The sequence below is a fragment of the Malaclemys terrapin genome, chromosome 5 (assembly GCF_027887155.1).
Source record: "Malaclemys terrapin pileata isolate rMalTer1 chromosome 5, rMalTer1.hap1, whole genome shotgun sequence".
Lineage (NCBI taxonomy): Eukaryota > Metazoa > Chordata > Testudines > Emydidae > Malaclemys > Malaclemys terrapin.
This window is the reverse complement of record NC_071509.1, coordinates 37,728,916-37,743,384: the sequence shown is the minus strand read 5'-3', so window position 1 is coordinate 37,743,384 and position 14,469 is coordinate 37,728,916. Positions and strand designations below refer to the sequence as shown.

Here is a 14,469-nt window from a genome sequence, read left to right as displayed (position 1 = left end):
TCACTCACCTTTCTGAAAGTGGCAGCTGCGTGTCTGAAATTTTCATCATTACCTCTCCGTTCACAAGCAAACGGGTCTAATGGTTCTCTGTCATTTTACTTAAGAAGCAATTACATTTGTTGTTGCACTCTGAAAAATAAACTATTCATCTTTTACATATAAATATTTCCAAATTGCAACCTATAAAGAAGCCTCTGAGCAGGAGAGTCACTACAAAAGCTAACAGGACAGCTTTAGGAAAAAAACAAAAGCAATCTCGTGAGCTATGCAAGTCAGCTATATTAATCCTCTAATGCTTTGTAAAATGGTTTAAAGAGCTGTTCTGATTTGCTCTCCATTCTGTACAATTTTCAGAAGTTTCAGGGATCGTTTAGAAAATTGTTAGCAAGTGAAGTCTGCATTATAACAGAATGATATTTTTTGGGACTCATGAGAACAGCAATATACTGCTAAAGTACTGTACTTCTGTGAGGATTATATAAGGAGTGTTTTCAACACAAGAGGCTTCCATACGCAATGCATTATTGATAGAACACCTTTGCTTGGATAATGAAAAGCCTCAGTATTAATTTGGAGGAATAATTCTTGTTCAAAAAAGGGAACAGAATGTGTACAGTCAATGAAAAGCTTTTCCTCATTTTCACATTATATTAGTGAGTTCTGAACAATAGTTTCTATAGCTCTGAACTTTCAGTATTGTTAGAAGTATTCCACTTTCTATATTTTGCTATGCCTGATGAAAGAAGGACTCTTCAGTGTTCAGTTGCTTAAAGTGGATATTGTTACACTTTCAGATACAAGGGAAAATAAATATGATGAAGATATTTTCCCCTTAAAACGTAATATAGGGTATCATAGGGCACAGGTACAGTCTAAAACAAGTCTAAACAAACAACTACTTTAAGGACAAAGAACAAACTCTGAGTAGAGAAACATTTAAAATATTAGATAATTATACAAGTAATAGAGCCTGATCCAAAGTCCATTGAAGTCAATAAGAAGGCTCATATTGACAGCCTCTGGATCAGACCTGTAGAGAGGAAAGATCATCTTGTTTATTCCCTTGCCAATGCAGGATTTCCTATATAGAATATTGTTCGATACTAGCCCAGTCTAGTTTTCAGTGGTGCTAACTAAAATATAAGCCTTTTCTCACTTTCTCTGGGGGATGAGAACAACTGTACAATTAGCGCATAATGGAGAGACATGGGCAAGGAATCCTTTCATGAGTTAAAGATCTATACATTGACTGCCACTCAGTTCTCCAACTGAACCCTGGTGTTTAACCACATTTCAGGGAAGAAACAAACCTAATAAGGTTCCCTAAATAACCTAGGCTCAGGCAGGGACTTCCTGGACATCCTGGGAAATTGTAACTCAATTAAAGTGCCTACGTGATATATCCCTCCCAATTTTAAAAGTGGAAATGTATCTGTTCCAGTGATATACACTGAGATCTTTTGTATTATCAGATTGAGGGCTATGCAGTGTTGTAAGAAATCCAGGGCAGCTGTTTTAACACTAATTCTTTGTAAAATTCTTTAAAGAACTGCTCTGATATGTCTGTCATCCTGTATAATTTCCAGAAGTCTCAAGGATCACTTAGAAAACTTCAGTATCCAGTGAGATTTGAGCGACAACAAAACAATTTTAGAGACTCACGAGAATGAATAGAAACTGCTAAAGGAATATTGTACTTCAGTGACTATTATGTAAGGAGTGTTTCAACACAAAAAGCTTCTATATACAAAGCATTATTGATAGAACACCTTTGATTGGATAATGAAAAGCCTCAGTATTAATTTGGAGGAATAATTCTTTGCAGAGGTGGTAGTAGAATGTGTACAGTCCATGAAAAGTGTTTCTTCATTTTCAACATCATATTATAGAGCTCTGAACAATAATTTCTATAGGTCTGGTCTTTCAGTATTGTTGGAAGTATGCTAGTTTCTATATTTTTCTATGCCTGATGGAAGAAGGACTCTTCAGTGTTCCATACCGAAAAGTGGATATTGTTATACTTTCAGATATGGAAAAATAACTATGATGGAAAATGCACTTTCATCTGAGATTTATACATTGGGATATTTTCCTTGATGTTCAGTCTAAATTTCCTTTCCTTAACTTCACATTTGTACATCTTAGACCAAAATAAATATTTTTTTCCTCCTCCTTCATGTTTACCCCTTTCAAGTAAGGGTATTACTAACAATTAGAAGTTCGTAGTTGCTTCCTGCCCACAACTTTTTCAGCCTCCAAAAGAGGTAAATAATGGGGTAAATTGTTTTTCTGTCCTGCATCTACAGAGGCTGGCTTGGCAACAGAACAGATATAGTTCTGTGGTCGAAAGGGTGGTGGTATTCTAGTGGATGCCTATGCAAGCAGTACACAACAATTGTATTAAATGCCACTCCACTCTGCCAGTCGAGTGGTAATATGCAGGTATGGCTGTCTAAATTTTTACACTTTACTGGATGTGGACTCTGATTCAACAATGCACTTCAGCACAAGTAGTCTCATTGACTTAAATGAGACTATTCATGTGCCTAATGTTACAAACCTACTAAAATATTTTGCTGAATTAGGGCCATGGGCAGCCTGCTGGGGGGAGGGGGGGAGCCTAACTTCAAGAAGATCACCAACTTCCACATCTCTTTACCTATTATATTGCTTTGGGTTTCCTCTTGGAAATGTTTTATTAAATTAAACTGTATTTTGCAAGACTTCCTCTAGATTTAGGGCATTGGATGTACACCTTTATAAGTGTTTGGAAAATGTTGTATTAATATGAATTAATACAATCTACTTTAAATTTATATTGAGCCAAACTACAGTTGGTCCTCAGATAGTCAAACCTACCATATTTATCTGTAAATAGGAGTGGGCTGAAGCATTTTATCTCTTCAATAGGTATGTCTGCCACTAGCAGTCAGTTCTTTTTCTTTTAAGGTATTGGGTTTTCAGCACTTTCTGAAAATGTTGTCCCCTTAAGAAATCCAAAATTGGGTACCCTAAAACTGAGGCACCCAAAAATCACTAGTCAAATTCAAAACCTACAGCTAAATCAAATAAATTATCCCACATACTAAAATCAAACATTTACTGAACTATTCAATTGTCTAATAATACTCCCAACATAACAACTTTTCCCTACACTCACTAAGGTACTTGTCTTAACACTCAACCTAATTTGATGATTAAACCACACTTTACACATTTGAACTTTCATCACCCCATTCATAGAACTCTCTAAATTAATCTGTGTTGTATCACCTACATGACATTTATGAATGTTTAGCAGATTACATGCAAAGATTATTAAAATAGAGAATAGTCACAAGGTCACTATCCAATCTAATTAAAACTAATTTAGTTATGCAAAAAATTAAGGTTTGCATTAAAAATTGCTGTGCTTTAGAGTAAGTGAGGGGATGAAGAATAGAAAAAAGGATGGGGAAAGAAACTAACCCACAATCTTATCTACTAAGTTTCAGATCAAATATTTTCCAAACACAGTTTTGCAGGTAATTAACAGTCAGTGCTACTTAGAGCAAGTATTTGTCTGCTGTATATAGATAATACTTTGCACTTCAGCAATACCTTCCATTTGAGGAGCTCAATTAATCTTCATAGCACTTCCATGAGATACATGGGCATTATTTTGTACGTTTGTAAGGTAACTTCCTTCTCTTCATGTGTCAGTATATTTATGCCTGAATCTGTAATTTTCACTTCATGCATCTGAAGAAATATGTTTTTTACCCACGAAAGCTTATGCTCAAATTAATCTGTTAGTCTTTAAGGTGTCACTGGACTCCTCGTTGTTTTTGTAGCTACAGACTAACACGGCTACCCCTTGATACTTGATCAGCATTATTATCACCCTTTTATTGACAGGAAAAGTTGTCAAGTGATTTAGCAACATCACACAAGAAGTCTAGAGAAGAACCAGCAACAAAACCAGACCAACTGCCTCCTAGTCCTGTGCTTTAAACACCAGGCCATTGTTTGGGGCTAAAATTCTGTTTCCACAGTAGATGTGGTAGTGGCTATTTCTATGAAATTTCTTGTCCTTATTTTCTCATCTTCACAATTATTCTACTTGGATTTTTATACAACACCCACTCTACTGCTGTGGTATCTATCTAGACATATGGCTGCTGCTGAACAGTTTAAGTACATCCAGCTAAAATAAATCAGACCTCTGTGTAAGACAACAAAAGAGCATGTAGAAGGGAAGGGATTAACAAACTAATTGCAGGTATCAGAGGGGTAGCCGTGTTAGTCTTGAATCTGTAAAAATCAACAGAGAATCCTGTGGCACCTTTAAGACTAACAGAAGTATTGGAGCATAAGCTTTTGTGGGTGAATGCCCACTTCATCAGACACCAACTAATTGCAGTTTCAAGTCAACTTCTTGAATGAACCTGACTAGATGTGGATAAGCCTGATGTTCACCTTCAGGTTACTAAGTTACAGTTCATTTTTCAAGAATATGTTTCAAAAATTGTAAAGGCCTGAATTAGCTTGATATTGATTCAATGCAATATTAGTGCAGACAGAGATTTAAGGTTACCACTGAAAGTGTGCTACTATAACCAGATCAGGCTGTGTGGGAGAATTTCTTCAAAGTTATAAGGCATTCCTTTGGTAAAGTAAAAGAAGAAGACACACTTTATTTACCACTACATGATCATCTTGTTCTCCCATACACTGGACACTGGTCCAGTTATGGGTATTTGATTTTCTTTAGCACCTGCAGAGACTAATAGTAGCAACAGTAGTAAGATTTTTATTCTGTTTTCATGACTCACACCAGTAGTCCCATTAACATAAATAGACCATTGTAGTCAATGGGACACTTGTATAAACAAGGTGAGCAGAATTTGCTCATCCAGGATTTCACCATTTCCATTTAGTGTTTTGTTCCATTGTCTTTCTGATCCTACACAATGGCTCAGCCAGACAGTAGCACCCCCTATTATCATGACATTTGTTTTCTTCAGATCTCAAAGTGAAAAACATCTAATAGTTTTTTTTCATAAAAGAAAATGTAAATATATTCAAGCTTTCTCTATGTACCACCATAGTATCTATGACTGAGCATGATAAATTCTAAAGGCTTGAATCACCCATCTGGGAACAGGAGGGTACAATCTGTACACCAATGTATACCCCAATGGAAGAATGCCCGAGCAAGGCTCCATCACAGGGAAAGGGCAGACAGTGATATCGCCACAACACTTTGTTAGGGAAGTGTGACTTCTGATTTCCTCTCAGGTTGCCAGTTGAAGGTGCTCAAAAGAATTGAATCAAAGTAATCTGTGAATCTTTTAGAGCCCAGTACCTGCCCCCAGGGACAGATTTCCAATTATACACAGTAGGCACGTGTCTAGGAGCACCTTACCTCTCTAAAACTGTGCAACATGAAGGTCAGATGTAGGCAGGGGTGGGGGCCTGAAGATGCTGAACCTAGGGGCACGTAAGGCGTAAATCTGGCCCTGCCTGCCCCCACCGCAACCAGTTCCACCCTCCTGTTGGATAAGAGATTGTGGGAAGTCTGTAATTCTGTGCCAGTATCCTGTGAATCAAGCTCAACAGCTCCTATTTATAAGACCCAGGTATACCCTTCTCTGTACCCTCCCAAAGTCAAGCACAGTTTCGGGAACTGATGAAAGCTACTGGGCTAAAACTCAATTTAAAAAAGACTTAGGTCATCTTAAGAGGTAGTACTGTGGTTGCCATGTTGATCCCACAATATGAGAGAGACAAGCTGGGTGAGGTAATATCTTTTATTAGACTAACTCCCATTGGTGAAAGAGACAAGCTTTTGAGCTAGCCAGAGCGCTTCTTCAGGTCATTACTACTTTCTTCTTCAGAAGAGCTCTGAATCACAGAATATCAGGGTTAGAAGGGACCTCAGGAGATCATCTAGTCCAACCCCCTGCTCAAAGCAGGACCAATTCCCAACTAAATCATCCCAGCTAGGGCTTTGTCAAGCCTGACCTTAAAAACCTCTAAGGAAAGATTCCACCACCTCCCTAGGTAACTCATTCCTGTGCTTCACCATGCTCCTAGGGGAAAAAAATTTCCTAATATCCAACATAAACCTCCCCCACTGCAACTTGAGACAATTACTCCTTGTCCTGTCATCTGCTACCACTGAGAACAGTCTAGATCCATCCTCTTTGGAACCCCCTTTCACGTAGTTGAAAGCAGCTATCAAATCCCCCCTCATTCTTCTCTTCTGCAGACTAAACAATCCCTGTTCCCTCAGCCTCTTCTAATAAGTCATGTGTTCCAGCCCCCTAATCATTTTTCTTGCCCTCCACTGGACTCTTTCCAATTTTTCCACATCCTTCTTGTAGTGTGGGGCCCAAAACTGGACACAGTACTCCAGATGAGGCCTCACCAATGCCTAATAGAGTGGAATGATCACATCCCTCGATCTACTGGCAATGCCCCTATTTATACAGGCCAAAATGCCATTAGCCTTATTGGCAACAAGGGCACACTATCGACTCATATCCCGCCTCTCGTCCACGGTAACCCCTGGGTTCTTTTCTGCAGAACTGCTGCCTAGCCATTCGGTCCCTAGTCTGTAGCAGTGCATGGGATTCTTCCGTCCTAAGTGCAGAGTCCTGCACTTATCCTTGTTGAACCTCATCAGGTTTCTTTTGGTCCAATCCTCTAATTTGTCTAGGTCCCTCTGTATCCTATCCCTACCCTCCAGCGCATCTACCACTCCTCCCAGTTTAGTGTCAAACTTGCTGAGAGTGCAGTCCACCACATCCTCCAGATCATTAATGAAGATATCGAACAAAACTGCCCCAGGAACAACCCTTGGGGCACTCCACTTGATACTGGCTGCCAACTAGACATGGAGCCATTGATCACTACCCGTTGAGCCCAACGATCTAGCCAGCTTTCTATCCTCCTTATAGTCCATTCATCCAGCCCATACTTCTTTAACTTGCCAGCAAGAATACTGTGGGAGACCGTATCAAAAGCTTTGCTAAAGTCAAGGAATAACACCTCCACTGCTTTCCCCTCATCCACAGACCCAGTTATCTCCTCATAGAAGGCAATTAAGTTAGTCAGGCATGACTTGCCCTTGGTGAATCCATGCTGACTGTTCCTGATCACTTTCCTCTCCTATAAGTGTTTCAGAATTGATTCCTTGAGGACCTACTTCATGATTTTTCCAGGGACTGAGGTGAGGCTGACTGGCCTGTAGTTCTCCGGATCCTCCTCCTTCCCTTTTCTAAAGATGGGCACTACATTAGCTCTTTTCCAGTCATCCGGGACCTCCCCCGATCGCCATGAGTTTTCAAAGATAATGGCTAATGGCTCTGCAATCACATCTGCCAACTCCTTTAGCACCCTCGGATGCAGCGCATCCGGCCCCATGGATTTGTGCTCATCCAGCTTTTCTAGATAATCCTGAACCACTTCTTTCTCCAGAGAGGGCTGGTCATCTCCTCCCTATGCTGTGCTGCCCAGTGCAGCAGTCTGGGAGCTGACCTGGTTCGTGAAGACAGAGGCAAAAAAAGCATTGAGTACATTAGCTTTTTCAAAATCCTCTGTCACTCGGTTGCCTCCCTCATTCAGTAAGGGGCCCACACTTTTCTTGACTTTCTTCTTGTTGCTAACATACCTGAAGAAACTCTTCCTTGTTACTCTTAACATCTCTTGTTAGCTGCAACTCCAAGTGTGCTTTGGCCTTCTTGATTTCACTCCTGCATGCCTGAGCAATATTTTTATACTCCTCCCTGGGCATTTGTCCAATCTTCCACTTCTTGTAAGCTTCTTTTTTGTGTTTAATATCAGCAAGAATTTCACTGTTAAGACAAGCTGGTCGCCTGTCATATTTACTATTCTTTCTACACATCGGGATGGTTTGTTCCTGCAACCTCAATAAGGATTCTTTAAAATACAGCCAGCTCTCCTGGACTCCTTTGCCCCTCATGTTATTCTCCCAGGGGATCCTGCCCATCAGTCCCCTAAGGGAGTCAAAGTCTGCTTTTCTGAAGTCCAGGGTCCATATTCTGCTGTGCTCCTTTCTTCCTTGTGTCAGGATCCTGAACTCGACCATCTCATGGTCACTGCCTCCCAGGTTCCCATCTACTTTTGCTTCCCCTACTAATTCTTCCCAGTTTGTCAGCAGCAGATTAAGAAGAGTTCTGCCCCTCGTTGGTTCCTCCAGCACTTGCACCAGAAAATTTTCCCCTACACTTTCCAAAAACTTCCTGGATTGTCTGTGCACCACTGTATTGCTCTCCCAGCAGATATCAGGGTGATTAAAGTCTCCCATGAGAACCAGGACCTGTGATCTAGTAACTTCTGTTACTTGCCGGAAGAAAGCCTCATCCTCCTGGTCTGGTGGTCTATAGCAGACTCCCACCACGACATCACCCTTGTTGCTCACACTTCTGAACTTAATCCAGAGACTCTCAGGTTTTTCTGCAGTTTCATATCGGAACTCTGAGCAGTGATACTGCTTTCTTACATAACAATGCAACTCCCCCACCTTTTCTGCCCTGCTTGTCCTTCCTGAACAGTTTATATCCAGTTTATATCTGTGTAGCCTGAAAGCTTGTCTCTTTCACCAACAGAAATAAAAGATATTTCCTCATCCGCCTTGTCTCTTTAATGAGCATTTTGAGTATCTGGTGAAGCCTATAAACAACTCTTCCCATGTATTCATCTGCCTGCCTATTATCACAGTGACATCTTGGTTTCTTACTAGTTTAATCATTGATCCTAGACACTCATTTCTTCTGTGGAAAATAATGCTTTTAACATATGGGTCTGGCTAGGAAAGTATGTCTCTCAGAAGTGGACCATAGTTATCCATGTCTTTGTTTTTTCCAAGCTACACTACTGCAAAACATTCTCCTTGGTGCTAATTTTGAAGTTTTTGCCTTATACAAAATGCATCCATCTTCTGAGTGAAGCAGATCAGTAATAGATATTATGCTAGTTTTCCACACTGTGTAATCCATTTCCAGGTGAAACTCAAAGAGCTGCTTACTCTCTGCAGAATTCTAAACTACCTTGTTCCAAGTTACCTGAGGCCATATCTCCCTTTCAGACTGCTATCGCACCTGCATACATCAGGCACACTTAAGCCATCCAAAAATTAAGTTAACTTGAGATGGAAGCAGGGCCACCTTGATATTGTGTTTGTGCTAGAAATATCTGTAAGGAACTTAGTCACAAATTTAGAATGTATTGCAAAATGCATATTTAGTTTCAGACTCTTCCACTGCTACCTGTGGCCTCTGAAATCCATGGTGTTTAGACTGTGAGGTAGGCTTTTCTCCATATATGAGTGTGATGGGTTGGACCCGTTAAGGTGCCACCTGATGTGCTAAGATATCACTGAACCTGCCTCTTATGCCAGCTTGGGTACCCTTTTTACCTGTCTTGCTGAGCTAGGATATTCTTCCTCCAGCAAACACACAGGCAAGGACACACCCAACTGCAGACCAAAACTGACACGGAGATCAACTCTGGGAAAATTCAGCTTAAGTGACTTGCCCCAGCAGGCAGGTGTCCACCTCCCTTGGAGTGCAGACCCAAATGTATATTATGAACTCCGCCTCCTCCCTCAATGTGGAGGAAGATATGCACAGCCTCTTCTCCCACCCCACCCCCCAATTATGAATTGCATAAACTGGGTTATATTATAAACAAGAAAAATGTTTTGTGACAAAGTTCCTCCTCTGCCTTGGTGGGTCCTCCGCTTATTGGCAGATTTGCTCCCCTCAGAGATTCATGGCAGCCCTCCTTTTGGCCACTTTTGCTACTGGCTCACACCTGCCGTTCGGTTAACCTCATCACTGGCCAGCATGGGGAAAAGGAAGAAGAACAATCCCTGCAGTCTCTGCTGATCCACCTACTGGGTTGGGGGACAGGCCAGGGACCGTCCCCTCTGGTGGGACCCACAGTCCAGGTCAACTCCCCTTATATCCAATAGGGGGCAGGGGAATGAGGGGAACCCAGTCCCACCCTCTACTCCACGTTCCAGCCCAGGGCCCTGTGGATCACAGCTGTTTACAGAGTTTCTTGTAACAGCTGTGTGACAGCTACAACTCCCTGGGCTACTTCCCCATGGCCTCCTCCCAACACCTTCTTTATCCTCACCACAGGACCTTCCTCCTGATGCCAGACTGTGTTTGTACTCCTCACTCCTCTAGCAGCACACCCTCTCACTCTCAGCTCCTTGCACACCCCTCACTGACTGAAGTGAGGTCCTGATTAGCCAGCCTGTCTTAATGGATTCTAGCAGCTTCTTAATTGGCTCCAGGTGTCCTAATTTGCCTGCCTTAGTTGGTTCCAGCAAGTTCCTGATGCCTGGAACTGCTCCTGTTACCTTACCCAGGGGAAAGGAACCTGCTTAATCTGGGGCTAATCCTATTGGGATCCAGGAAGTGCCTATGGATCCCCCCCCAGCCTAAGGAGGGGGGTCCACAGGACCTGGAGACCAATAAATTACGGGGGACAACTAATAAAAGAACAGGGACAGGAGTGAGGTCAAAGGGTCAAACGACCCTTTGACCTCACTCCTGGAGCTAATAGTAAGCAGATATATCACTCTTCTGGCCGTCCTTGGGGGCAACAAGTCCCCCACTTCAAAGAACTTGAAGAAGATTCTCAACCGTGTAGACATTGAGACGGATGAACGCCTAAACAAGAAGAACAGGAGTACTTGTGGCACCTTAGAGACTTTGTTAGTCTCTAAGGTGCCACAAGTACTCCTGTTCTTCTTTTTGCGGATACAGACTAACACGGCTGCTACTCTGAAACCCGCCTAAACAAGGTTATTGGTGAACTGAACGGAAAAAATATAGAGGATGTCATCGCTCAGGGTAACAGCAAACTTGCCAGCATGCCAGCTAGTGGAGCTGTAGCAGTCTCAGCTGGACCAGGTTCTGCTGCTCCTGCTGAGGAGAAGAAAGAACAGAAGGAGGAGTCTGAGAAATCTGACGATGACATGGGATTTGGACTACTTGACTAAACTTTTGCTACAGAAGTTAATAAAACATTTTGTTTAAAATGGAAAAAAGTCACTCTCCTGTAGCCATCTGCCTGACCCTGTCACAGTTTATTAACTACAAAAGGTGGATTTTAAGTGAATATAAGAGATAACAGAGAGAAAAAAGTAGATTACTAAACAAATAAAACCAACATGCAAAGAAACTGGTTACAAATAGTAGTTTCTCACCCTAGATCTTGTTGCAGGCAGATTACAAAAAGTCTTGAAAGGCAGCTACACAGTTCTCCAGCTTGAGACCTCAGGTATTGTTACTCACAAGCTAGACACCCTTCCAGCTTGGGCCCCAGTTCAGTTCTTGCTTCCAGGTGTTTTCCAGTGTCTCTTTGGGTGGGGAGGTAGAGGAGAATCTAGATGATGTCACTCCCCTGCCATATATAGCTCTTGTATGTTGCACGAACCCTTTGTCTCCCAGTGGAAGAACACTGGCATCCCAAGGGGTGGGTCCAGTACCAGATGACTCAGACCCATGTCTCTGTAGGCTGTGGCAGTCATTACTCATAGGCTGCCTTGAGCGGCCACAGGAAGACTAAGCTCTTTCACAGTCCATTGTCCTTGCTAATGGGTCATTAGCCCTCTTTGGCTTTTCCATTGTTGTACCTGAAGGGCTAGTTGGGGGTGACACCCAAAGTAACACATTTGAAATGCAGATACATGATCAATATTCCTAACTTCAGATACAAAAATGATATAGGCATACAAATTGGATATTCACATTTAGTAACCTTTCCAGTAACCAATCACATATCATAACCTTTCCAATGATATTACATGAGCCATCTTGCATAAAGTATATCTCAGTTATGACATTCATATCATAAGCATATGTTTATAAAGAATATGGAGTGAAACATCACAATGACCTTTAAAGTTGTGATGTATGTTGGGTGGGGGTGAATAGGGTGGCTGAGATACGTTTGCTGATAATTGGGAGCAGGATCTAGCCCTTTAAGTTTGTTTTTCACCTCAGTCGGAGTACGATCAGAAACTTGCATCCTGGTTCCCCTTTGTGGTGTGTGGACAATGTGAAGTGGAAGTAAATGCTGCTGCTATAAGTATTAAACTCAGAATGATTTCTGGCTGAAATACCACTAGGTTTGGAGGAGACCACGCAATGTAGAACAGCTACTCTCCAGTTCTGTTCCTTTCTGCCCTGCTCTCAAAAACTATAACCAGGCAATGTTAGAGATCACTCTCCTGCCACAACATTCTTCCATGACCCACAGTGTTAGAATAAAAGATCCCATGTTGATTTCACTGAAGGGAGACACCAATTTAGATATGCACCCCTCCTACGTTTTTGGGAAATTCCATCCCCGTTTACTCTACCATTATTTCTTGAATGATCATAGGCATGCTCAGCCCATTATATAACATATACATAACATGTGTCCCTGACATGAAAACCCTTACAATGTAAGCTGGACAGTTGTAATACAAGTAACTAAAGGAATGGGCAGGACTTTGGAAGTAGACAGAAGGGTTAATCAGTGATGGAACAGTAGCCCACAGAAGTTATGGTTAGATATGAATGAAAATTTAAATTCAAACTTTTTAAAATCAATTTAAAAATTAGATTGTATAATCTGCAAAGAAGTACTAGTGCTTGCTTTCATTAGTTTTACCTGCATAAGGTTACAGAATTTGACTATTAATGGAGACTATAAAGTTAAATTCAGAGTGATGCATGTACATTTGACAGCTGTGATTTAATGTACTTTTCTCTCCTACCATATTTTAGGAATAAAAAAGATGGTTCATTTTAGAATGATTTATTTACAAGACATGAAAAGTAGCTTTGGTCTCCATGTGTTGCTAGTTAAAATTCAATATTTGGTGTAAGATCAGGGACAAAATAACTTTAAAACTTAAATGTTAACTTAAGGCATCTCATTCACAGGAATAAGTTGTTCTTTTTTATAAGTGTACGTGTGCATGTTATATAGCACATTAAAGGCTGATGGATATGCATGCTGTGATAATTCCCTGTTTCAAATAGACCTAAATGAAAGGGTTTTTATCATATTTTAATACAACCACATTTTATACCTGTTTTCTCCTCATTAGGCAGGAGACATTAGGATTGCCTTGTAAAATAGTAATGCAAGAACTGGAGATAAAAACATCTGATTTATTAGTCATTTTAGTATCAAGTCTCACATTTAGAGCCATAAACAAGTAACTATCATTTTGTAAAAAATTACTCAATTTCTTACCAACTGTAGAAGATGTGTTATCAACAAGTGCTATAGCCACACAGTTAAAATGATCATAATTAAATAGAAAATGAAAAGTTCTCCGAGAGCGGCCCAGACTGTAAATTTAACAACTGCCCCTTACTTGGGGCAGTACAAGACAGAGATTTCCCCCAAAATCATCAAACCTGAACTGTTTTTGTGAAACTTTTCAGGTTAATCAATCATCATTTTCCATGGAAACTTTGTCCAGAAAAATGTTGACCAACATTAGTTGTATATGCTACATATTCAGGGCCGGCTCTAACTTTTTTGCTGCCCCAAGCAGCAAAAAAAAGCACCGCGCCCCTCCCCCCAGCGCTGCGCCCCGCGCCGCCCCCCCGCTGAGCGCCACGCCGCCGGAGCCCGCCCCCCCCGCCGAGTGCCGCGCTGCCGGAGCGCCCCCCCCACGGAATGCCACGCCGCGCTCCCCTCGCCACCCCTTACCAGGTGCCGCCCCAAGCATGTGCTTGGGTGCCTGGAGCCAGCCCTGTACATATTTGGATTGTTGTTGATGGGAGCTCTGCGCATGGAATGAATGCAGAATACATAGAGGGGACACATACTGTGGGCAAGTGATCTGCAATGTGGATTTAAGTAGAGAAGTTTTTTGAACCTCAAACCTAGGGTTGACTGGTTCATTCAGTTCAAACAAAATCTCCAAAGACCTTGCTTCTTTCTTTCTCTTTTATTTTTTGGTCAGTATTTTTGATGTGGTGATAACTCTATATTTGTACACACTGTAATTAGAGTAATAGATACATAGACACTAGAATATATGATCTATTTATTACAGAGAATAACTAAAAGCAATTCATAATTAACATGAATTTAGAACATACCTCTTCCATTTTTCTCTTTCTGTCTAAGAAGAAAAGAAAGCATGGGTGAGAACTTCAGTTGGTGTAAATTAGCTCTCTAAGAAGCAATGCTGATTTACATCATTTTAGGGTTTGGCTTATATATCTAAAATAAATATTAAAGTAGGTACTTTAATTCTATTGTTTAGGACAAAGATACACTCTTTTCTTTACTAAGGTGCATTTTTACTGAATGAAATTAATGCAACTTTTTTTTCTGGTTAATAAATTTGCTGCAAAGTACCCAACAAAGTGTATATAACCATCAAGCTTCCTTAAATGCTTTATACTGTTTTATATACTAAGGGGGAAGGGG

The 14,469-nt window shown here is 41.1% G+C and overlaps 1 protein-coding gene across 1 annotated transcript; it reads left to right on the top strand.

Annotated features, from left to right (window-relative positions):
* Window positions 1-736: 736 nt before the first annotated feature.
* Window positions 737-11,023, top strand: LOC128837994 (60S acidic ribosomal protein P2-like). Its single transcript, XM_054029710.1, has 4 exons — window positions 737-865; window positions 1,548-1,622; window positions 10,578-10,690; window positions 10,813-11,023. The coding sequence occupies exons 1-4, from the start codon at window positions 737-739 to the stop codon at window positions 11,021-11,023; spliced, it is 528 nt and encodes a 175-aa protein (XP_053885685.1).
* Window positions 11,024-14,469: the final 3,446 nt, after the last annotated feature.